Below are 26,587 nucleotides of genomic sequence, written 5' to 3' on the forward strand. Positions count from 1 at the left end.
AGTTGCGTTTCACAGTTCTTTACTTCCATTGTTCACAACCCCTGAATATTATAGTTATATGCCCAGTGCACTAATGTTTAACTTTCGATAAGCCTCATTGCAGGCAAACACTCATATGCTGCTACAGTAGTTTACTGTCGAACATCTACGAGCAGTAAAAACCTAACCACATAGTTCAGTTTTTTCAGGACAATAAGGTACATATTGAACAGACACTGTCATTGTTTAAAACATGGGCTATTTGTATTACACTTATTTCATAATTAAGTGATTGCATTGTTGTTGCTGTTGTAACCAATACGTGTTCGTCGTCTGAAACTTGGCCATGGACTGACTGTCTCGGGATCAAAAATCGGTCTCTTATATATCCTCACAATAATAGGCACTGAAACTATAGATTGTTCATTGTTCAATTTATAGAAACTGCTATTGAAACTTCTCATTACATTAACTGAATACATCAAATAAGTTTCTTCTCTTTAACAGTTTCTCTTACTACAAGGGTAAAGCTGAATTATTTGTTTAAATGATGAAATTAACAGATATCGCTATGCAAACAATACTTCTGACAAAACTGTTAATTACTTCGGAATTAATTAAGGGCTGGCTTTGCTAACATGTTTTCAAATAAAGCCAAATAGATCCTTTAAGAATACTATTAGTTATTTCTCCAAATGTTTATAATTAGTACAGAATTTATATTTGTTTATAAGTCAACAATAGAATTTAATTTACGAAACAATTACGGATTTCACCCTATAATGAACGATACTAGCTAATAATAGTCAAAATAAATTAAAAAATCAATTACACACATAAAATTAAGCACACAATTAGACCTGGCGTTATATTCTTTAAAACGGAGGGACAATCTCTCTCTCTCTCTCTCTCTCTCTCTCTCTCTCTCTCTCTCTATGAAAACTCAGATTATACTCATGTATGTTAATGATAATTAGTGAAAAGTAAATTTTAAGGAGGCAGATGGCAAAACAAGAGGGGAAGTAAAAATATCCCAGCTTACTTCACCACAGTGGGTTGAAGAATAAATTTACTATCTGTATTTGACATGTTGTTGTTGTTGTTGTTGTTGTTGTCTTCAGTCCTGAGACTGGCTTGATGCAGCTCTCCATGCTAATCTATCCTGTGCAAGCTCCTTCATCTCCCAGTACCTACTGCAACCTACATCCTTCTGAATCTGCTTAGTGTATTCATCTCTTGGTCTCCCTCTACAATTTTTACCCTCCACGCTGCCCTCCAATGCTAAATTTGTGATCCCTTGATGCCTCAGGACATGTCCTACCAACCGATCCCTTCTTCTAGTCAAGTTGTGCCACAAACCTCTCTTCTCCCCAATCCCATTCGATACCACCTCATTAGTTACATGATGCACCCACCTAATCTTCAACATTCATCTGTAGCACCACATTTCAAAAGACTCTATTCTCTTCTTGTCCAAACTATTTATTGTCCATGTTTCACTTCCATACATGGCTACACTCCATACAAATACTCTCAGAAACGACTTCCTGACACTTAAATCTATACTCAATGTTAACAAATTTATCTTCTTCAGAAATGCTTTCCTTGCGATTGCCAGTCTACATTCTATATCCTCTCTACTTCGACCATCATCAGTTATTTTGCTCCCCAAATAGCAAAACTCCTTTACTACTTTAAGTGACTCATTTCCTAATCTAATTCCCTCAGCATCACCCGACTTAGACTACATTCCATTATCCTCATTTTACTTTTGTTGATGTTCATCTTATATCCTTCTTTCAAGACACTGTCCATTCCGTTCAACTGCTCTTCCAAGTCCTTTGCTGTCTCTGACAGAATTACAATGTCATCGGCAAACCTCAAAGTTTTTATTTCTTCTCCATGGATTTTAATACCTACTCCAAATTTTTCTTTTGTTTTCTTTACTGCTTGCTCCATATACAGATTGAGCCGGCCGCGGTGGTCTAGCGGTTCTGGCGCTGCAGTCCGGAACCGCGGGACTGCTACGGTCGCAGGTTCGAATCCTGCCTCGGGCATGGGTGTGTGTGATGTCCTTAGGTTAGTTAGGTTTAAGTAGTTCTAAGTTCTCGGGGACTTATGACCTAAGATGTTGAGTCCCATAGTGCTCAGAGCCATTTCATATACAGATTGAATAACATTGGGGAGAGGCTACAACCCTGTCTCACTCCCTTCCCAACCACTGCTTCCCTTTCATGCCCCTCGTCTCTTATAACTGCCATCTGGTTTCTGTACAAATTGTAAATAGCCTTTCGCTCCCTGTATTTTACCCCTGCCACCTTTAGAATTTGAAAGAGAGTATTCCAGTCAACATTGTCAAAAGCTTTCTCTAAGTCTACAAATGCTAGAAATGTAGGTTTTCCTTTCCTTAATCTTTCTTCTAAGATAAGTCGTAAGGTCAGTATTGCCTCACGTGTTCCAATATTTCTACGGAATCCAAACTGATCTTCCCCGAGGTCGGCTTCTACCAGTTTTTCCATTCGTCTGTAAATAATTTGACATAAAACATGAGAATTAATCACACAGTCATAGATATTACACAGTGACAGTGTTTTGTGCCAATTCAGAACTGCAAGCACACCATTCGTTTTCTAATAGCCAGTGACAGTATGAGAGTGAGTTCAGGTGCCAGCATTACATCACTTTCTGTCAAGTCACATTATTCATGTGCAATGCCTCACCATCAATGGGCTATTCGTACTTGCATCATTGCCCTTGTGGAGGAAGGGAATTTGATGACATTGGAGGCCAGGGCATTGTACAGTGTTCCTGGATGACGATGGATAAACTATTATCAAGACACTGGAGAACGCAGTTGGTTTTGGGTACTGGACTTCGAAGGAGAGGCTCTGTGATGACAATCAACTCTAACGATCAACATTTGCCAAGGAAAGTGTCAGTCATGACTGGTGAAATGTGATATTTTCAGATGAATCAGCATTGTGTTCAGTCATTGGTGGTTTAGTTAGAATATGCAGGCTGCAGTGTACCTGTTTTGACCTCAAATACATCCAGTGGCCATTTGTCTAAGGCAGTTCGTGGCTAGATGTGTTCCTGTGAACTTCGAATGCTTCGCAGGATAGATGGTACACGTGATGCTGCCTAGTATGCCGTGGTCCAGTCTGTGTGACAACTATATTCTGCAGGTGTAATTTGTTCAGTGCAAGACCAGTCCCTTATAAACCTTTCAGCTATGATGCAGCAGAGGTTTGCAGAACAGAATGAGCTTTTTCTTTCCAATTGGCCATCCCCTGCACGGCATCTAATCTCTGCTGAAAACGTGGCCAGAGATAAAATGAACCATGTGAGAAAACTGACTGGGCCCTGTGCAAAGAACCCTTGATGGCCCTGGAATACCACCGTAGCTACGTGGAAGAAGGTGGCAGCAAATAAGATTTATTACTGATCTCTCTTCCTTGCAAACTGCAAACAGTCACTGAATTAGTAGGATAAGTGCCGAGCCATTCTGAGGGCGGAAAATATCTTCATAAGATCTGTGAACAGTTTGTTCTATTAATTTTGTGATAGCTGCTGAAACAAATTAATGGAGTAATGTGTGCAGAGAGAGAGAGAGAGAGAGAGAGAGAGAGAGAGAGAGAGAGAGAATTGCATTAAGGCAGATATGAAAGAAACATAGTCACCATGCAGTTGCTTACTAGACTGTCAACTACGCCACTGAGCATTATGCTGCAATTGCTGGCCTGTAGATACCTCTTACCGCTTTTGACTCCATGCTAAGTGTCAAGTTGTCCTACTACTACAATCACAGTTAGTGTTCTTTACTTTTATGGACACATCTGTGCACCCCATAATGTGATTGGTCCCTTTGTAACAAGGCAGGTAATTCATATATCAGTAATTGCTTTTTTTGTGCTGTCATATGTACTAAATCTTACTCTGTCGTCTATTTATAGAAGTAAAATATTAAAATACGTCCAGCTGGAGAGCTCACAACTCCAAACAAGTTTTCCTGGCTTACACCTAGGATTAGCTACTCGGGGTGGACAAGAAATTGTACATTTGTCATTATCAAAGTGATTGAGAAGTTACAGATATAAAAATAATTACTGTACAGAATCTGGCTGCAAGTTCAGTCACATCTAGAAGGAGAGTTCTGTCACATCTATAAGTTGCAAGCAGCATTTAACATTCAGAGCTGTGTGCCATTTGTTTGGCGAAGTTTGTACTTCTTTCGAAGGAGGTTTGGTTCATGCTGTGGAAGTATAACGCACTTATGGTTTAATAAATGAACCAAAAAGCTAATTTATTCTGATAAAAATTTTATGCTTGGTAATCAGTCTGGCAGCAGCACTAAAATGCACGGCTGGAATTTTATATTGGACATTCCTCACCACTGTAAGTGGTGTCACATAGTCCAGTAGATGTTTTGTTAGTCTTTTTCCAGGTAATCTGTCTAGGTGTCCATAGAACTTCATTCGTATCTTTCTGCTGTCAAGTTTGATGTTTGATAATTTTTCTGTTGTCTCAGTGGTTTGCAGTCTGTATCCATTGTGTGTATTGTGGTCCCAGAATTTTTTAAATTATCTTTCTCACTACTTCCTTAATTTCTTGTAAACCTAGTTTTCAATTCATTGCGTGTGTTACACTTGCATGTGTGACCGTTGGTTTGATTACTGTGTTGTTGTACCTGATTTTAGTGCCTTTTGACAGGCATTTTTTGGTTATACAAATTTTGAACAAGTCTGGACGCTTTCTTGATTTTCTGCAATCCGTTTTTTTTTTTTTTTTTTTTTTTTTTTTTTTTTTTTTTTTTTTGTGCTATTTCGGGTTTATTAATTTCATGGAGATACTTAGTGTTAGACTGTTGATTTCACCATAATTTGTTTTATGTTTCGGAATACCTAACTTGGAACACATGATTCAGTCTTCTCCTGGAGATTTGGAGGCCAGTCTTCTCTACACATTCTTTGAGGGTCTAGATTCCTTTTTTAGAACCATTTCCCATTCTTTCATTACTTCGCATAAACCTAACTTGAGTAACAGTGGCGAGATTCCATTTCCTTGTCTTCTGTTGTAATTAAGAATGGTTCCAAAATTTCACTTATGAATTTAATTTTTGATTTGGTTTCTGTCAGTGTTTGTTCAGTCAGTTTTAGAGTTTTGGTGTCTAGTCGACATTCTTCTAGAGTATTACATAGAGATCATCTATCTATAAAATTGTATACTTTTTAAAAAATAACTGAATGTGCAAACTATTGGTTTTGACCTGATTGCTTTAATTTTTAAAATAATTTTAAGATTAAAGTTCTGTTCAGGCACAATGCATTAGGTCGAAAGCCTGCTTGGTATGTTCCAGTTGTTCTTGTGCGCTCTTCAGGAGACAAGCGGATAAAATTTTGCAAATGATTGGCAAAAGTGAAGTGCCTCTGTAGTTGTTTACATTCGATCTCTCCCTTTTTGTGCAATGGATGAGTTAGTGCACATTTCCAATCCTCTGGAATATTTTCTGTCTGCCATATTTCTTGGATGATTTTTGTTATTTCTTTTAAGAAATTTGAACAGAGGTTCTTCAGTAGTTCAGTTACATTCCGTCTTCTCCCAATGATTTATTATTTTTGAGCTTTCTAATGTGTGTGTAAATTTGTTCTTGAGTTGGTTGTAGTGAAGTGCCATTCCTGTGTTCTGTTTGTAAAGTGGGGAATCTCTTGCTGGTTTTGAGCAATTTAGAAGTTTTGAGAAATAATTTGGCCAATTCTGGACAATTTTCTTTGTTAGTTAGTGTCAATTTTCGATTATGTTTCCTAAAACAGAGGTTTCATGGAGTGTATCCTTCGGTTTGATTTGCAAATGTTTTGTAAAAGTTGTTTGTTTTATTGTTCCTGAAGTCTTCTTCAGTTGAGTTTAGCTGTTCATTAAGATATTTTTTTCAGTTTATGTAAGTATTTTAGTTGTTTATTTTCTGACTTGAAAAATTTCTCATGGGTGGTTTCTGATTTGTTACAGTTGTAGTTTCAGAAGGCTCATTATCTCTCTTCTATTACGTTATCACAATTTGAATTCCACCTCAGGTGTTTGGGTTTTTTCTTTAATGGGATTAGTTCACTTGGTTTCTGTATAATTTTCTTTAGGGAATCTCTCCAGTTGTTTGTAGGTTGTTTTTTTCCATAATTCCATAATCTTTAATTCTTGGATTTTCTTCAAATCTAAATTGGGAATTAGTGGTGGTTTCTTTCAGCATTTCCTTTGGTGTGAATTTAATTTTGACTCCGGTAAGATAGTGGTCAGAATCTATATTTCCCCCTCTGCCAACGTGATCATCGTGTATCTCTTTTTGGAAATCGTAGGAGATTGCAACATGATCTATTTGGAAAAAAGGGAAATGAATGTATGGCATCTGGGGAAGTTCGGCTGCCAAGTGCAAGTCTTATTTCAGTCGACGCCACATTGGGCGACTTGCGTGCTGGTGATGAGGATGAAACAATGAGGAGGACAGCTCAACATCCAGTCCCTGAGCAGAGAAAATTTCCAACCCGATCGGGAATCCAACAAGGGCCCGCTTGCGTGGGAGGCAAGCACCTCACCATCCAGCTAAGCAGGTGGATATCTATTTGAAATTCACCTAGCTGAAGGATGGGGGATCACATTGTTTTCCTTTTCTTGTGGGTCTTTCAAGTTATGTTGATATGCTTTTTAGATTGTTGTGTTGGCACAAGTCAATGAGTCAACACATTCTTTTTCGCGAATTTGAGTGCAGGGTAATTCCTGACTCTTTTTCTTATATTTCCTCTCTTTGCCTATTTGTGTTTTGAAATCACAAAGGAGAATTTGTATGTCCTCCTCTGAAATGTAAACATAGCAACTGAGTGGCTTTTCAACCCTCCACCAACAGAAAAAGAAAACCATTTGTAATTGACGGCATAGTAAAGGATAGCGGAAAAAAAATTAGGTATACTAAATGTGCAGATACAGGACTGAATGCAAAATGACCAAAACTAGATGGTGACATATTGATATGGATTCAAAGACACTGTCAAAATGGCATTGGAATTAATATAAAAATGATTCAAATACATGCACATAAGTTAATGCTACAGTGGAACTATGCAGAGTGTAAGGATGGAGTTGATTGGTGCTACAGATATTTTTCCCCAAAATTTTCTGTTTTCTCAGGTTCTTTTTTGTTGTCAATGTTTGTAGATGTATGAACATTAATAATTATATATGTCTTGTGGGTGTGCTTCATTCATTTTATCATTAGTCTATCGCGGGTTTGATTTACATCTCTAACAGAGTCAACAATGCCTTTATTCACAATAAAGGTCATGTGAAACAATGCACCTCCTTTGCATATTTTCTTGTCCATTTTGCTTTTAAAGATACTGTAGTTGTTTTCAAATCGGTGAATCTAATCTCTTAAAGTGGAAGGACTTGAATTTTCTGTCTTGAGTTCTCTAGTAACATTCTGCAGTCTACCAGTTTGAATAAGTGTTTGGATGTTGAAAGAGCCTGTATATGCTTTATAATGTTTGGCCCTTCTGCTAGGTCCTCTGTTGCGATGATCTGCATCTCGGCTTTCACTGTCATTGGGGTTTTTGCCGTTATCCTGGCAAGGAACCCTTACAACGTACTATCACCTGGATCAGATGAACCAATGTTTTTTAATGACTTGTTGCTCCTTCCGCTCCCCTTCCTCCTTTTCCATCAGGGCTTGGGACCGGCTTCCCAATAGCAACTTTCAACTGGAAGTCGGTACTTCCCACCATTTTCACTTGCAGAACATCAGTCTTAAACCAGAAAACCCTCTAACCTAACCTAGAATTTGGCCTATGCTACATTTCACTTTACCAGTAACTACAGTGCAGAAAATTTTGGGGTGTGGGATGCTTACACAAAGGGAGAAGTGAGTTTTTGTTATTCACTCTCAGCATATTTCACATTTATTTATCTTCCCTTTCACATTGCATAGTGACTTCAACGGCCCACTGTTCCAGTACTCATTTTGTACCCTTATTTTGTCAGTTACGGCCCACTTAAGCTGCGTTCTCTTTAAGAGTTGTCGTGAATCATCATGATAGTCTCCTAGGTTTGGATGGGTATGTTCAGCAGCCAGTAATTGAAGTACAAACTGTTCCAAAAATCATGACTATTATTAAACCTTTCTACTGCTACTAATAACTACCAATATAATTCACAGTGTAAAAGTGTTGATATTTCTGATGATGAAAGCAATAGATTGGGATGGTTTCACACTTGTGGCAACTACTCCAGTTCTGCTGTCAATGGTATTTTGAATTACCTTTATATGGATTGACTGATAATGGGGTTCAGATACCAGAGAACATAAAAAGGGGTTAGAATCAATATTCTAAACATGAATATCTACTGTACTGTGTGGTGATTTACGTTAAGATTCTCAATGTCCCACTATTAATATTTTCAGATGTGCTCCATTAATACAAAATCAAAGCCATAGGAAAAACAAATTTAAAATCTGCTTTCTACTGTTTTGTTGAGATGAAATTTTTTCTCTGGACAAACGTGGCTTCTGTATATTGTGATAAATTGTGTAAGTCACAGAAATTTCATAAGTAACAGAAATCTTGCAAGTCACAGAAATAGCATTGTAGAGTTTGGAGAAATAAAAGTTATGAATTAATTTACTGCGATTTTAAACTACAACTAATCACAACTAAGAATCGCAGTTACCAAAAAAAATAGTGTTCGCAGGTATCTGAAAATCACAATTTAGCACATCCCTTGTAGCTAACATGTAAGATATTTTTTAGTTAAAATAAGGATTAGAGTATAGTTAGGTAGCTTGTGGTTATGGTTTTTATCCTTCAGTAATGCTCTTATATTAGGCAGTAAACTCTTGGTAAATAATTTCACACTACCAAAGTTCTACAAAAAAAAAGTGTGTTTTGATTTGTGTTGTTCTAAAAATCACTTCTTGTCCTTAATTTTGAGGAAGGGAGAAAATCTTTAAAAAAGTCTTTTATGTACAACTGTTTAAAGTGTAGTCATACAATAGAAAGTAGAAGTAACAGGAAGTGTTGGAGCTGGCTACTACCTGAAGTAATCAGCTGCTTTGTTAATTTATGAGAATGTTCTGTTGACATCTTGCTCGGTTATTTGTGGTGGTAACTGACAAATAAGTGGATACACTTTTACCATTAGCTGTCTGAAAGGATGACAATCAAGGAAAAGTTTGTGCATGATTTAGACTGGATACTTAAAAAATGTACCTGAGAGTTCAAAATTAAATGAATTGTTGGAAACAGTGTGAAACCAGTTGCAAAGGATTGGAGTGAAAGGGCTTAATGAGGATGAGGCCTGTCAGTCAACAGTGCTGTAAATTAAATGAGCACAGTTACTCACTGTTTCATCCTGTGACAGGTGTGGCATGTTCAGGCTTTTATTGGAAGTTCTCATTTGTGTATTTTTCAGTAATGTGAAAAAATTACTTTTTAACTGGTAGGATTTCATTGTTTTTATCATTATCGCTTACCACCATACTTTTATAATAAATTGCAGCAGTTAACATAATTGGAAGTAAATCACGAACCTATAACAAAAATTTGGTCTCTTATTGATTTCTTGTGTAGGTACACATTGTTGGTCATTAGTGTGTCAACAGTTTCCTGTTCTTATATTTCTGCACTAGTCACATGCCCATGCTTTTCTGCCAGGAGGCTCGCCACTCTCCGCTGAATTCATGCTTGGCTGCTGTAGATCCTAAGTCTTTGTGGAACCCCTTCCCTTTCTGTGCTCTTTGTCTATTGCCCTGCTATTCTTTTTCCCCTACCTTGGAGACCATGTCTTGAATACTCCCAGGAATGTGTCTGTAGGTTTGGTAACACGGCATCGGAACAATCCCTCGTCTGCTTTTCCTTGTTCCCTATCTCCTCCCCTTCCTCTGCTTTGACATTTGAGGTATTTCTTCTTCCTCCTTGTGTTGCTGCAATTGTGGGGCCCTATGAAATCCTGCTTTTTCTTACATAATGGGAATTTGCTTCTGGAGACCAATTGTGATTTTCAAGCTCAATAACTGCTTACAGCTTTGCTCGTAAGTGGTTGTCCTGTTCATGTTGAGGCCCATTGTACACCGGATTCTTAGCGTGTATTATTTACACTCAGCTGCTTCATGGTCTGATGGAGGGAGAAATCCAAAATTATATCTCTGATCAGGGCACCACTGCGGTCCATTGGGTAATGAAAAAGGTTGATGCAAACTTAGTGCCTACTCACTCTCTTTTTCTCAAATCTGAATAAGTAGTGTTTCCATTGAAGATTAAGGCAGGCTGTCAAGTTACCACAGTCCAACCGTACATTCCAAAGCTGATGCGTTCTACCAGTGTTAACATGACAACCACACCCACGTGTTCTGTTTCACACAGCCAAATGTGTTACTTATTATAGAGATGCTCACAAGGGCGATAGGGCACCTCCTCGCCCCCACTGTATCATTTGTAATGGTGACGATGCCGCCTCATCCTGTGAGTGTCCCTTGTATCTTGATGAGTGGGCCATCCAGGGGATCCAGATGAAGGAAAAGTACTCTAACCTGTGACTCGCAGTGTGAATTTGTTGCATTAGATCCAACAAGAAGGAATTACGGCTGCTTTTCTCGAGTCACAGCATTCATTTGTTTCCTGCCTTCAAGAAACAAAATTGTGTAATCACATCTATTTTGACCTTTCACATTTCCTTCTGGTCCGCTTCAAAACCACTGCATACTAATGCACAGTAAGGACAAACACCTTCCTTCTGACCACTGCCCTATTTCTCTCACCAGCTGTGTTTGCAAGGTGATGGAATGTATGATTCATGGTTGGCTGGTATGGTGGCTCGTGTCTTGCAATCTACTAACCACTGCACATTGTGGATTTAGAGTGCGCCATTCTACAGTTGACCGTCTTGTCACTTTGTCAACCAATGTCATGAATGGTTTTCTGTGGAAATAGAAGATGGTGGCAATGTTTTTTGATTTGGAGATAGCCTACAACACCTGTTAGAGAACTGGTATCCTCCATCACTATACATGAGGCTGCCTGCACCATTTCCTTCAGGAAAGACTGGGGTTACTGGTCATGTCCATCTAACGGGAAATGATGCTGCTGATGCTGCAGTCTTCCAGTCTTCCTACTTCGGCGCCTGCTAACTTTGTCATTCCTTCGGATGCTCTCCGTGTTGCCATCTTCCAGCAGATGGTATCACTTTAACATCACCACTGGTCTTCTTTTCACAGTGTAATGTAATCGACCATCGGAAATAAGGTTCATCTAAAGTGAAGAGTATGATACCCATAGTAAGGAGTTGAAGTAATTTCATGACTGTATTATGTTGCCAGAAAACATGCTTACTTTATTAATTTAATTATGAATATGTTCTTTTGTAATGTAATAAATAACGGAATATCTGCAACTTCCGGACACATGTTAGCTTGCCGCCACTTCTTTTTCAGTCTTGGAGGAAGACAGTAGTTCTTTTGTAACCAGTGATGTATAACGGAGTTAGATAATCAATATTCATACTAAAAATGTTAAGAAGTGCAAACTTTCATTGCAAATAGTGTAGTTCGGAACAAAAAGTTTGAATAAATATAATGCTTAGCAAAAAGCATTGTCAATCCAGTGGAGTTTGCTTAAACATAAGAAAACTCAGGCCATGCTTGATGTTGGAATGATCATTTTGCAGACAAAGAAAACCCCCTAGACAAACAAGATCTGCAGTTACTGGGTATGTGATCTTTCAGCAACTACTAACAAATTTGTGCTGAAATTGTGCTGGGACTGGACTTAATATTCCCATTCAAATAGCTCATTGAATGGAAACCAATAACACGTGGTGAGTGTGCTGTCCTACCACACTAACCCTGTAAGGTTCTATAAACAATTCTTCACTTACTTAAGAAACCAGTAAGATAACCAGTACAACGGGAACAGACTGCGGGGAATTTAACTTCTCCCAGTGGCTTGGCTGACCACCTCTCGGACCTCTCACCACAAGATCATTTCAGCAAGGTTGTGTATTGGCCACTGTCTTTTTAGCCATCACCATTTGTTAAGTGGTGATCCCCCAACGCTTTGTGCTCATTGTCATTGACCTTTGATGGTTTGCCATTTCTGGGTTCAGTGTTGTTGTTGTTGTGGTCTGCAGTCCTGAGACTGGTTTGATGCAGCTCTCCATGCTACTCTATTCTGTGCAAGCTTCTTCATCTCACAGTACCTACTGCAACCTACATCCTTCTGAATCTGCTTAGTGTATTCATCTCTTGGTCTCCCCCTACGATTTTTACCCTCCACGCTGCCCTCCAATACTAAATTGGTAATCCCTTGATGCCTCAGAACATGTCCTACCAACCGATCCCTTCTTCTGGTCAAGTTGTGCCACAAACTTCTCTTCTCCCCAATCCTATTCAATACTTCCTCATTAGTTATGTGATCTACCCATCTAATCTTCAGCATTCTTCTGTAGCACCACATTTCGAAAGCTTCTATTCTCTTCTTGTCCAAATTGTTTACCGTCCATGTTTCACTTCCATACATGGCTACACTCCATACAAATACTTTCAGAAATGACTTCCTGACACTTAAATCTATACTCGATGTTAACAAATTTCTCCTCTTCAGAAACGCTTTCCTTGCCATTGCCAGTCTACATTTTATATCCTCTCTACTTCGACCATCATCAGTTATTTTGCTCCCCAAATAGCAAAACTCCTTTACTACTGTAAGTGTCTCATTTCCTAATCTAATACCCTCAACATCACCCGACTTATTTTGACTACATTCCATTATCCTCGTTTTGTTTTTGTTGATGTTCATCTTATATCCTCCCTTCAAGACACCATCCATTCCGTTCAACTGCTCTTCCAAGTCCTTTGCTGTCCCTGACAGAATTACAATGTCATCGGCGAACCTCAAAGTTTTTATTTCTTCTCCATGGATTTTAATACCTACTCCGAATTTTTCTTTTGTTTCCTTTACTGCTTGCTCAATATACAGTTTGAATAACATCGGGGAGAGACTACAACCCTGTCTCACTCCCTTCCCAACCGCTGCTTCCCTTTCATGCCCCTCGACTCTTATAACTGCCATCTGGTTTCTGTACAAATTGTAAATAGCCTTTCGCTCCCTGTATTTTACCCCTGCCACCTTTAGAATTTGAAAGAGAGTATTCCAGTCAACATTGTCAAAAGCTTTCTCTAAGTCTACAAATGCTAGAAACGTAGGTTTGCCTTTCCTTAATCTTTCTTCTAAGATAAGTGGTAAGGTCAGTATTGCCTCACATGTTGCAGTATTTCTACGGAATCCAAACTGATCTTCTCCGAGGTTGGCTTCTACTAATTTTTCCATTCGTCTGTAAAGAATTCATGTTAGTATTTTGCAGCTGTGGCTTATTAAACGGATTGTTCGGTAATTTTCACATCTGTCAACACCTGCTTTCTTTGGGATTGGAATTATTATATTCTTCTTGAAGTCTGAGGGTATTTCGTCCGTTTCATACATCTTGCTCACCGGATGGTAGAGTTTTGTCAGGACTGGCTCTCCCAAGGTCGTCAGTAGTTCCAATGGAATGTTGTCTACTCCGGGGGCCTTGTTTCGACTCAGGTCTTTCAGTGCTCTGTCAAACTCTTCAAGCAGTATCGTATCTCCCATTTCATCTTCATCTACATCCTCTTCCATTTCCATAATATTGTCCTCAGGTGCATCGCCCTTGTATAGACCCTCTATATACTCCTTCCACCTTTCTGCTTTCCCTTCTTTGCTTAGAACTTGGTTCAATATCCTCAATATACAGATTGAATAACATCGGGGAGAGACTACAACCCTGTCTTACTCCCTTCCCAACCACTGCTTCCCTTTCATGTCCCTCGACTCTTATAACTGCCATCTGGTTTCTGTACAACTGGGTGTCCATCTGAGCTCTTGATGTTCATACAAGTGGTTCTCTTTTCTCCAAAGGTCTCTTTAATTTTCCTGTAGGCAGTATGTATCTTACCCCTAGTGAGATACGCCTCTACATTCTTACATTTGTCCTCTAGCCATCCCTGCTTAGCCATTTTGCACTTCCTGTCGATCTCATTTTTGAGACGTTTGTATTCCTTTTTGCCTGCTTCATTTACTGCATTTTTATATTTTTTCCTTTTCTCAATTAAATTCAATATTTCTTCTGTTACCCAAGGATTTCTACTAGCCCTCGTCTTTTTACCTACTTGATCCTCTGCTGCCTTCACTACTTCATCCCTCAAAGCTACCCATTCTTCTTCTACTGTATTTCTTTCCCCCATTCCTGTCAATTGTTCCCTTATGCTCTCCCTGAAACTCTGTACAACCTCTAGTTTAGTCAGTTTATCCAGGTCCCATCTCCTTAATCTCCCACCTTTTTGCAGTTTCTTCAGTTTTAATCTACAGGTCATGACCAATAGATTGTGGTCAGAGTCCACATCTGCCCCTGGAAATGTCTTACAATTTAAAACCTGGTTCCTAAATCTCTGTCTTACCATTATATAATCTATCTGATACCTTTTAGTATCTCGAGGGATCTTCCATGTATACAACCTTCTATCATGATTCTTAAACCAATTGTTAGCTATGATTAAGTTGTGCTCTGTGCAAAATTCTACCAGGCGGCTTCCTCTTTCATTTCTTAGCCCCAATCCATATTCACCTACTACGTTTCCTTCTCTCACTTTTCCTACACTCGAATTCCAGTCACCCATGACTATTAAATTTTCGTCTCCCTTCACTACCTGAATAATTTCTTTTATTTCATCATACATTTCTTCAATTTCTTCGTCATCTGCAGAGCTAGTTGGCATATAAACTTGTACTACTGTAGTAGGTGTGGGCTTCGTATCTATCTTGGCCACAATAATGCGTTCACTATGCTGTTTGTAGTAGCTTACCCGCATTCCTATTTTCCTATTCATTATGAAACCTACTCCTGCATTGCCCCTATTTGACTTTGTGTTTATAACCCTGTAGTCACCTGACCAGAAGTCTTGTTCCTCCTGCCACCGAACTTCACTAATTCCCACTATATCTAACTTTAACCTATCCATTTCCCTTTTTAAATTTTCTAACCTACCTGCCCGATTAAGGGATCTGACATTCCACGCTCCGATCCGTAGAACGCCAGTTTTCTTTCTGCTGATAACGACATCCTCTTGAGTAGTCCCCGCCTGGAGATCCGAATGGGGGACTATTTTACCTCCGGAATATTTTACCCAAGAGGACGCCATCATCATTTAATCATACAGTAAAGCTGCATGCCCTCGGGAAAAATTACGGCCGTAGTTTCCCCTTGCTTTCAGCCATTCGCAGTACCATCACAGCAAGGCCGTTTTGGTTATTGTTACAAGGCCAGATCAGTCAATCATCCAGACTGTTGCCCTTGCAACTACTGAAAAGGCTGCTGCCCCTCTTCAGGAACCACACGTTTGTCTGGCCTCACAACAGATACCCCTCCGTTATGGTTGTACCTACGGTACGGCTATCTGTATCGCTGAGGCGGCACGCAAGCCTCCCCACCAACGGCAAGGTCCATGGTTCATGGGGGGGCTGGGTTCAATATCCTTTTTTAACTGGTTCAATATCCTTTTTTAACTGGTTACGTTCCAGTGTGTGTTTACCGTCTGAGGTATCGGTTGTTGTAGTGAATGACTTGTTGGCTGTTGACCGCGTTTCACTTTTTATCCATCTTAGCAGTATGGCAAAGGACTTTTAATCTTCAGTTCAAGAACTCCGCTTTCTCTACAGCTTAATTTGTGGAACTTTCCCCAAATGGGAGACCTTGTTTTTAGCTTGTTTCCTTCTGTCAATTGGGCTTAATGTATAGTAACTTTCAGTTTCTTTTACATCTTGATCTTCTAAGATTATGAGATGGACTCTTATGACCTCAGTTGTCTTTGCGTACTTAAAAAAGAAAAAGGAAAAAAAAAAACATGCTTTGCAACGGAAGCTAAAGAAGGGCCTTTACATACCACCATTTTTTAGGGTTCTACCCATCAATCAGTAAAAACCAAACCCTTATAGCATCACTTTGTCAGTAAATTAGTTATTCCTAGCCAAGAAGCCAAATACAAATGAAACCTATTGAAAGAAACAAGACAGTTTCGTTAAGATTTTAATACATAAGTGAAATCGGTAAGTTTGTGTATCCTAGCCAAGGAAATTCAACAGTAGTTTGTATTCATAAAGATAAGATAGTGGCACTTAATTGTATCACTGACTTGAACATCTGAAAAATTAACAGTGCACTCAGTGGTTATCTGGTGCACTGTGCCATCACAAAAGTAAACATCCAAACTACCTAGCCTGAACAAGCTTCTAAAACTTCAAATTTTCTCTTTTTTAAAAATTATGATTTCTCTTTTTTAAAATTCTCTCTTTTTTTAAAAAAAAATGATACTTTTTTCCTTCTAATTCATTTTTTTTCTTTCTTTGTGTCATTTTGATGAAATAAAACTTCAGTTGGCCCAAGCAGTGCTCAAGTGACTCATGAAAGCACTATGTAAATTGTTTCAGTACTTTTGCAGATTAGCATGTTGAAATTGACTGACAGACACAGTAGTTTTACAATTTTATTATTAAGATAGATTAAAAATGTCTACAAACTGGCAACAATCAGCTCTCGGAAATTCCAAGCATGTGGTGTAAGCCATCCAACTCCGAACACATTTTCTGAGATGATAAGAAAATCTGTATTATTATCACTTCCTAACTAATAATTACTGGTGTGAAAATTTAGATTTAGTTTTCCTAACAATGGTTTCTTTGTTTTATTTTTAGATATGAAGATGGCTATCAGTATCAGAATATATTTGGACCTCTTGTCAAGTTGGAAGCTGATTATGACAAGAAACTGAAAGAGTCTCAGACACAGGAGAATATAGAAGTTAGATGGGATGTTGGCTTGAACAAAAAAATAATTGCATACTTCACACTGGCAAAAACTGATGGTGGTATGTTGCAACTAATTTTGTTTGAAACTGTTTGTAGAAGCTGTTCTTTTGAGTACTAACAGTTCAGAACTGAATTTCAAAATTGAAAACTAAATTATGCATTGAAATTGCAGACATGAAACTCATGCATGGTGATGAACTGAGACTGCGTTACTTGGGAGAGATGCATAAACCGTGGTCTGGTGTTGGTCACGTCATAAAAATACCAGACAACTTTGGTGAAGAAGTGGGTATTGAGTTGAAGAACAACAGTGGTGCACCAACTGAATGTAGTTCACATTTTGTTGTAGATTTCATTTGGAAGTCAACTTCATTTGATAGGTATTTCGTGCAACTTTATATTTTATCAATCTTTATTAGGTAAAAGTGTAAAATTAATTATTGTATTGCAATTTTTGTCTGCAGAATGCAGCAGGCACTAAGAAAATTTGCGATGGATGATTCTTCTGTGTCTGCTTACATTTATCATCGCTTACTTGGGCATGAAGTTGATGAAGTGTTATTTCGTTGCCATTTGCCTAAACATTTTTCTGCTCCACATCTTCCAGATCTCAACAGATCACAGGTTAGTTTTGCCACTCTTAACAAATATAATGAGCCTTTCTGAGGGAAAATTTTCCCAAACTGAACATTCAGTACAATTTTGAGAATGCAGTAAACATTACATGGTGGCCTTGGTCTTTGTTAATGTTTGTGAAGTGCGGTGTACTTCCTTGTAATACTTGATTTCAGCCTTTTTTCCCCACAACAGTAATATGTTGTATATGTCTGTATTATTTTTAAGCATCTTCCTTGAATGTGTCTTTGAATTAAGATGGACATACTGGTAAGTCTGTCTGTCTCAACTACTAAGTTATCCATGTCACGAAGAGCACTTTTCATTCATTTTTAAGGCAAAGGTCCTCTTACTTCTGCATTCTTGATGTACATAAAAGCCCACTAGTGCTGGGACAACCATCTGTGAATAAGTTGGGCTTCTGAGAGAATTGAGTGTGAAAAGTTTGTTAAATCTACGCTAATGCATGCATTTTTACATATCTGTTGCACCTTTTCAGTTGAGAAAATTAATTTACATGCGGTGTGGTTCAGTGCTGCTAGATGTTTTAGTAACGTGATGTTACTGAAATGAGGAATTTGGTGATGTCTCCAGCTGAAGAAGCCTGAGTAGTAGATTTATTAATTGTAGGCAAGATAATGAAAAACAGTTCATGAAGAGGGACAGTTGCTGTCCTAAAATGCTAATTTGGGGGTGTATACATCCACACTCTGATATCAAACTGAGAGTTGAAGTACTTAAATTAATTATGCACCTACTCATGAACCTTAGTCAAAGATTGAAGAATAACACATTCATAATCAGCTGAACTTTCCCACATGATGTCCCATTTGTTGTTGTTTCCTTTAATTCTTCCCTCAAAACTGTCTGTATACCTTATTTTATTTTACCTCTGCTTTTCAGTTCTATATGTCCTTCATTTGTAGGTTATATGCGTGCATGTGCATGCATATATGTGAGGGAAACAAAAATTGATGTTTTCTTTCTAATCTACTTAATGAGATGAAACAGTGAACTCTCCTGAAGTGTACCAGGGAGGCAACAGTTAACTGGCTCATAGAAAACCAGCTAGTAAATATATTTTCTCTTCCTCTTTCCCATCAGTGAATTGCGAAATTGTTGTTATTATGCCCATTGTATCCTTTTACCTAATAGTGGCTCACATTTAGGTTCATAACGATGAAAAGTACAGGGTGATTAAAAATGAATGGAACAAAGTCCTGTGACTGAAGTTATGGCTTTGTTTCAGAAGTCCACATATAGACTTGAAAGCAACTCCCTCAGTTTCTGTGAATGTTAACGGATGTCGAATCTGAGCTTCGTTTGTGGCACGGTAGATGCCTGTCAGGTACTGCAGTTTCTGCCTGACTTTTCCAGTATAGCCCTATCAATGGAGTTATCCCTGCCAACAATCCAGTGCCTTAGCTGCTGTAAGTCCTTCACAGATAAGGGTGCATAAACCATGTCTTCACACAGTCTCAAAAGAAAAAAAATCTGTAGGTGCAAGGTCAAGGGCTACAATGTGCACGGAACATCATTGACCAAGCATTACCAATCCAGTGCTGTGGAAGATATTCATTGAAGTGGCTGTTTACAAAGTTATGCCAATGTGGTGGGACTCCATCCTGCTGCAAAATGAGGTCGGGTACCTCTTCTGTCAAATGAAGCAACAATCAGAGAAAAAGTGTATTGAGATAAGTTATACCTGTAACAGTTTTTTTGGTCTTGGCTCCTCAGGCAGTTTTCATTGGGACAATCATGCCTTGGTTTCGACTTGATAACCATATACCCATGTTCGGTCGTCTGTTGTAACCTTTCATAGAAGTTTTGGTTTGTTGTTGACTTCATTCAGCAATTCCTGAACAATGTCTACACGATGTCGTTTTTGGTCAAAATTCAACCATTTCAGAACAAACTTTGCTGCTAGACATTATGCCCTAAACATAAAAAAAATGCATGGCATGAGCCAAAGGATAATTTAGTATCATTAGCAACCTCTTTTACAGTGATTCAATAATTTTCCAGAACCTTTTCTTTACTTGTTCCACATTGTCTTCAGTAATTGATGTGCTAGGACAACAAAGGCCGTCATATCTTAAACACCGTATCGACCTTGTTTTGAGCATTTATACAGGGTGTATATGTCACGGTACAACTGGGAGATCTGGGAAAAACCCGGGAATTTTTTCATCCGGGAGAAAATCGGGGAAAACTGGGAATTTTTTAGAATTCCGTGAATTTTTCATTGTATTAGTTTTCAGTTAAATTTTTTGAATTCTTACTGGTAAGAACCGATACTCTAACAAAGGATATTGCTGTATCCCGCTACTGCAGAATAATACTTCAATAATAAAACAAACGAGAGGAAAAAAAAAGGAAAATAACTTAAATTGCAAAGGAAGTGCACCATATACAACAGCGACACACAGTGCTCGTGCAAGTGTCTGCCAACAGCAAAATGTGTCAGTCTTTAAGAAGACTATGCAATGCTTCATAACAACAAACTGCCGTGAAGTCACAACTGTTTGCATTGGATTTGTTTTAGAGTTACGAGCGGGCTCGTGCGCATGCGCAGTTGAGTCGCGTTTGACTTGTAGATTCTACCGCTTCTGGCTGCAGGAATGTGGCCGTTGGCTGTGCAAGCAGTCGCAGTAAGCATCTAGATGCTACCGGCAAAAAGGGGTGCCAAATTCATATTCTTGAGGAAAAGAACTTGTTTCACAAATCGCCTAGCATCCAGAGCACGTTTATCTATCGATTATTCATATGATTTTGAAACGCTTCCCTGTTGGTTTTTGAACACATTTTAAGTTGATTTCTGAATGAATCATAAGTTGGTTTTTTAATGCGTGATGTCTGTCAGGAGAATCCTCGTCGCAACTAGAAATAAACTTTCAGTAGACAAAAGGGGACGGGGCTATACACGCTGAGCGAAGTAAAGCCGAACGGATGAATGCCAATCGCTGTCTGATTGTGTGGTTGATTGGGTTTGCGAATGATCAGCGTTGTTATAATTACTAGCGAAATCTATAGATTCAGACTATCAGAATGGAAATAAACAACTGACAGGAATAACAAGGTGAGAAAGATTACGTGTTATCTTCTCGGTGTATCCAATAAAATGAAATTTTGACAGAAAATTTTTGGCCTGATCGCTATACTAGTAAGGACCAGTTGTACAGCCCCCGGCTAGCAGCCGCTTAAGTTCTATTTTGGAAGTAACGCGGAAAACGTGTTGTACGAACACGTAATAGTGCCTGAGTGGAAAATAATCGCAGGATAACTAAACCTGTGATTTTAGCAGGGTTAGTGAGGTTAATCGGAAAATAAATTTTGACAATGGCAGGAATAGCTGCAGAATTGGTGATGACAAGATTGTTTGTTAGAACAAGGAAGGAGAAGAAACGGGGACATCACACAAATTATGGAAGAAAAAGACGATTCCAAATTTATATAAAAATATCGTAATACTACTTTTCGATCTTGTGCTTGAGAAACTGATGCGTATGAATGAAATGTGAAACTATTTCCTAACACAAAGCTTTTTGCTTGTAGTAGGCCTAATAGGCATTTGATATTGGTACTTCATGATTTATATTCTGTCTTGTTGTAAAAATGGCCATTTGTGTCAAAACAGTCTCGTTTATTTGGTGTGTTAAAAAATTGCTGCCATATTAGAAAGCCCTATTCTGTTTTATCTAGCAGACAGTGACAAAATAGACGTAATCAGATCGAGAAACCACACCGGTCTTGGGTATTATTTGTGTTAACAGCTTTTTCGGTATTAGATAATGACATTTAAATTTTTCATGTAACAAAATGTTTGACAAAATTTGATGAAGTAACAGATTCTTTCGCAGAAAGGAAAGCGCACCTTGTAAAGCTGTTGCAAGATTAGAGAGAGAAAAAATGCTAGGAGCTAAGGATTGAAGAATTGTGTAATTTCTTGCTTATCGTCTTTATTGGTTTTATGTATCCTATATTTAATTTTATATCACACAAAACAGCAAGTTATTAGCTAATAGGCAATAAAAAGTGCAAATTTTCTGAAGAGTTCTTGTTCTCCTGATTACAAGTAATCCCATCTGCTATTAATTGCGAGATTTTTTTTTAAAGAGGGGCAGGCTGTCAAACCGGCCGACTGGGAGCAGGAGAGGCACCACAGGACATTTCAATTAGAATATAGTTTGATGGTATCCATTACAAATTATACACGTTTCAGTTCCACAGAGCGAAATACAGTGACGTGCGGTACAAGAATGCTTTACGAAGAGGCGTGGCACTGCACTTCGCCACACTTAAGACCAAATAATATGCCCTCATTTCCTCGAACACATGTACTTTGTTTCAGACTTTTCAGAAAGATATGCGCTACAAGATGAACATATTTTTGAAAATGCGATTTTTTTATTTTTAATTTTTAAATTTTTTTTATTTTTAGTATTGACCCAGTTCGCAAGTATTGTAGATCCGGGGCTGATCCGCAGAGCAGTCTGAGTTATAGTGGGTAGTCTCCACGTGACCCTCGTTTACATTTAGTGATTTTGCTGTTTCCCCATCGTTTACTCTCATGTCAAATGAAAACAAAACGGATATCTTTGGACGGGAGCTATCAAGAGAATTAAAATGCAATCACATAATTATGCAAGGCTAAAATATGTCATTAGTTTCAGATTTTATTTTATTTTCACTTCTCTGACAGTCGAGCATTAATTGCCTTGCGCAACAATGAAGTTATTTTTGTCTGTTTGCTAAAGAAATTTGACTTTTATAAACTTTTTCTGCAGAGGCAGTCAATGTATTTGAAAGAAAATGTTTAATTCCATAGTACTGGCTAGTTTCAACTGTTCGCTGCATTTCAAGTGCATGTTTTCATCTTCTAGCACATAAGGCATTTTGCCATAATAAAGAACCAAACATGATATAACACAGTACTGGCGCTCCAAAAAAATTTACATCCCGAAAACCACACTGAAAAGCTTAATATCAGGTCGAGGTCTACTTGATTGAGAATCTGTACATACGAATGTGCACATTAAATGTGCTCATTTTAATATGGTTCACGAAATTCCGATGCTCTTGAAGCATCCTCTGATGTATTGTTTCTTTCATGACATAATGTATGATCTTTTAATATTTTACACGTACGTACATACGGGCTTCCTATGTCATGATAGCTACGCAAGCGCGATGTCGCCTATTATCTGCACTCTCTGGCAACTGCTGAAACGAACCTATTTCTAACAGGTCGTGGGAAAATATTGCGAATGGTCGTTTGAAAAGAGTTACTTTCAAAGTAAATAACCTTTTATGTAAATTGAAGTATGTGCGAGAATGTACCATGAATTTCTTGAATCTGAGCGTTTGACTTCCATTTAAAAATCAACTCTTTGATGACGAGCCATTTAGAAGAATTTCGAACTCTGAAGATCAGACATTTATGTCATCATTAAAAATTTTACTGGCACCTTTGTGTGATATATCTTAAGTGTAACACGCACAAAAAAGATCACTATTATATGCGAAAGCTTAGCTTCTCTCGCTGCTTATTAACCTTAGAGACCGATATTATATGTGAAAACTTTGCTTTTCTTGTAGCAACACTATGTATACTAATTTAAACTATTAGCTTTCCATGTTTGTGTGTTCGTGCTACTTAACAGTGATGTTGCTGTTGGCTGACTAATCACGTGTCCTATGCTCTGAATATCCACTGCCATCGGCTGGTGAGATCATGTGACATGAGCTATGACTGGCTTACAAACGCGCATCGCAATCTCGATTTCAATGATTCGGAAAGTAACATGTGGTGTTTGGAGGGATTCCTATGTATACTTTCGTAATATGAAAATACGCAGCGTGCGTGTTGCTGCACATCAGATATTTTCAAAACATCTCTTTTTCCCTGACTTTCATTTTCTAAAGCGCCGGGACATTCTACACCTGTGTATAAAACCATAACCATTCAAAGGATCGATAAGGGAAAATATACTGTCACTTAACATGGAAAACGTGTGGTTTTACCCGGGAGAAAGTGTATTTTTAACTGGGAAATCCGGGAATTTTTTTTCCTTGTCCACGTATACACCCTGTTATACTGCATGTAAACTTGTCTTACTCATAGCAGATTTGCAAAAATCCACAGTCAACATTTCGAATGCAGTAATGCACTTTATTCCATTTTTCTAAAAATTTAATGCAAATTCTTTGATCCATATTTTTTGAAAGTAAAAAATTTGTGGAGCAACTCAAAACATGTTTAACCTTTTTGATTGAACTTCTCCTGTGTCACATACTGGTGGTTAAAAAATCTATATATTCTGGTAGTGCTCAACACTTCATGTATTGAACACCTCCTGTACGTATTATAGTCTGAAGCACTACTGTAAATAATCAGTGATTGTGTGTGTGTGTGTGTGTGTGTGTGTGTAGCACACATTTTGAATACGTATGTAATGCACCCATAAACAATTACACATATATATACAAAAAGGTACGTCCAAACTTTCAGGAAACATTCCTCACACACAAAGGAAGAAAATATGTTATGCGGACATGTGTCCGGAAACGCTTACTTTCCAAGTTAGAGCTTATTTTATTACTTCTCTTCAAATCACATTAATCATGGAATGGAAACACACAGCAACAGAACATACCAAAGTGACTTCAAACACTTTTTTACAGGAAATGTTCAAAATGTCCTCCGTTAGCAAGGATACGTGCATCCACCCTCCGTCGCATGGAATCCCTGATGCGCTGATGTAGCCCTGGAGAATAGCGTATTGTATCACAGCCGTCCACAATACGAGCACGAAGAGTGTCTACATTTGGTACCGGGGTTGTGTAGACAAGAGCTTTCAAATGCCCCCATAAATGAGTCAAGAGGGTTGAGGTCAGGAGAGCGTGGAGGCCATGGAATTGGTCCGTCTCTACCAATCCATCGGTCACCGAATCTGTTGTTGAGAAGCGTACGGACACTTCGACTGAAATGTGCAGGAGCTCCATCGTACATGAACCACATGTTGTGTCGTACTTGTAAAGGCACATATTCTAGCAGCACAGATAGAGTATCCCGTATGAAATCATGATAACGTGCTCCATTGAGCGTAGGTGGAAGAACATGGGACCCAATCAAGACATCACCAACAATGCCTGCCCAAATGTTCACAGAAAATCTGTGTTGATGACGTGATTGCACAATTGCGTGCGGATTCTAGTCAGCCAACACATGTTGATTGTGAAAATTTACAATTTGATCATGTTGGAATGAAGCCTCATCCGTAAAGAGAACATTTGCACTGAAATGAGGATTGACACATTGTTGGATGAACCATTCACAAAAGTGTACCCGTGGAGGCCAATCAGTTGCTGATAGTGCCTGCACACGCTGTACATGGTACGGAAACAACTGGTTCTCCCGTAGCACTCTCAATACAGTGACGTGGTCAGCGTTACCTTGTACAGCAGCAACTTCTCTGACGCTGACATTAGGGTTATCGTCAACTGCACGAAGAATTGCCTCGTCCATTGTAGGTGTCCTCATCGTTCTAGGTCTTCCCCAGTCATGAGTCATAGGCTGGAATGTTCCGTGCTCCTTAAGACGCCGATCAATTGCTTCGAACGTCTTCCTGTTGGGACACTTTCGCTCTGGAAATCTGTCTCGATACAAACGTACCGTGCCACGGCTATTGCCCCATTTTAATCCATACATCAAATGGGCATCTTCCAACTCCGCATTTGTAAACATTGCACTGATTGCAAAACCACGGTTGTGATGAACACTAACCTGTTAATGCTACGTACTGATGTGCTTGTTGCTAGTACTGTAGAGCAATGAATCGCATGTCAACACGAGCACCTTCCTTCAATTGGGCCAACTGGCGGTGAATCGTGGAAGTACAGTACATACTGACGAAACTAAAATGAGCTCTAACATGGAAATTAAGCATTTCCGGACGCATGTCCACATAACATCTTTTCTTTATTTGTGTGTGAGGAATGTTTCCTGAAAGTTTGGCCATACCTTTTTGTAACACGTTGTATAACTGATATATAACTAGCCCAAAGATCCAACTATTGTTAGGGTACCACTTGTATGTGTTTGAATTTCTCATATTAAATTATGAACTTATGTTAGTGCAGACTCCAGTATAACTCATCAATATCATCCCTTTTTCTTTTATTACCCATCTACATTTATATTCTGCAAACACTGTGAAGTGTATGGAGAGCGTATGTCCCATTGTACCAGTTATTAGGGTTTCTTCTCATTCCATTCATTTATGGAGCACAGAAAGAAATATTGTTTGAATGTCTGTGTGTGTGCTGTAATTATTCTAATCTTATCCTTGTGATCCCTATGAGAGCGATATGTCTTCTTTGTAGACTGATGGCGCTTCCCCAGTATTCTACCAATAAAACGAAGTCTTACCATTTGCTTTACCCTAGACTGAACCTATGTGATTACTCCATTTCCTATCCCTACAAAGTGTTACACCCAGGTATCTGTATGAGTTGGCCAGTTCCAACAGCAACTCATTGTCATTATAGTCAATATTATAGAGTAACAGTTACTATAGAAATTGGATTAAGCAGATGACTTCAGTTTTCCAGCCTAATGATTCATAAGAATTGTAGTATTCTTTTTAATGCATGAAGGCCTCCTAGTAAAAGTTAGCACTGCTTTAAATCACCAAATTGTTCAACATGTTTTGATAGAGCCTAATCCAGATAGCAAGTTAGTAAGTGTACATCTTTTTTACTTTCTATGAGTCAATAATAATATGTGATACGCCACAGTAATCATTGAAATATAGTTATCAGGATTGCAACTGTTTTGGAAAACCTGGAATTCTCAGGGTATTAAATTTTACCTAGAAAAGTAAGGGAAAACTTGGAGAATTTTAGTGATTTCAAAAAAATCTCAGGAATTTTACTTTTTTAACCTAACATTGAAATGGAGTTCTGTTGAACTTTATAAATCATAAATTTTAAAATAGTTAATATTTCAAAGTGTGATAATTATATGAATTTTATTCCATATAAATTATTGATGTTCAAAAACTGTTGTTAAACTACTGCTT

General features: G+C 38.4%; 1 protein-coding gene across 1 annotated transcript in view; it reads left to right on the forward strand.

Annotated features, from left to right (window-relative positions):
• LOC126095758 (regulator of nonsense transcripts 1) overlaps positions 1 to 26,587 on the forward strand; it is a 134,248-nt gene that overhangs the window by 54,117 nt on the left and 53,544 nt on the right. The window contains exons 6-8 of the mRNA XM_049910551.1: positions 16,776 to 16,948; positions 17,062 to 17,269; positions 17,354 to 17,513. Coding sequence (XP_049766508.1) covers positions 16,776 to 16,948; positions 17,062 to 17,269; positions 17,354 to 17,513 — 541 coding nt within the window. The remainder of the gene's footprint in view (positions 1 to 16,775; positions 16,949 to 17,061; positions 17,270 to 17,353; positions 17,514 to 26,587) is intronic.

Source organism: Schistocerca cancellata, chromosome 8, assembly GCF_023864275.1.
Source record: "Schistocerca cancellata isolate TAMUIC-IGC-003103 chromosome 8, iqSchCanc2.1, whole genome shotgun sequence".
NCBI classification, from domain to species: domain Eukaryota; kingdom Metazoa; phylum Arthropoda; class Insecta; order Orthoptera; family Acrididae; genus Schistocerca; species Schistocerca cancellata.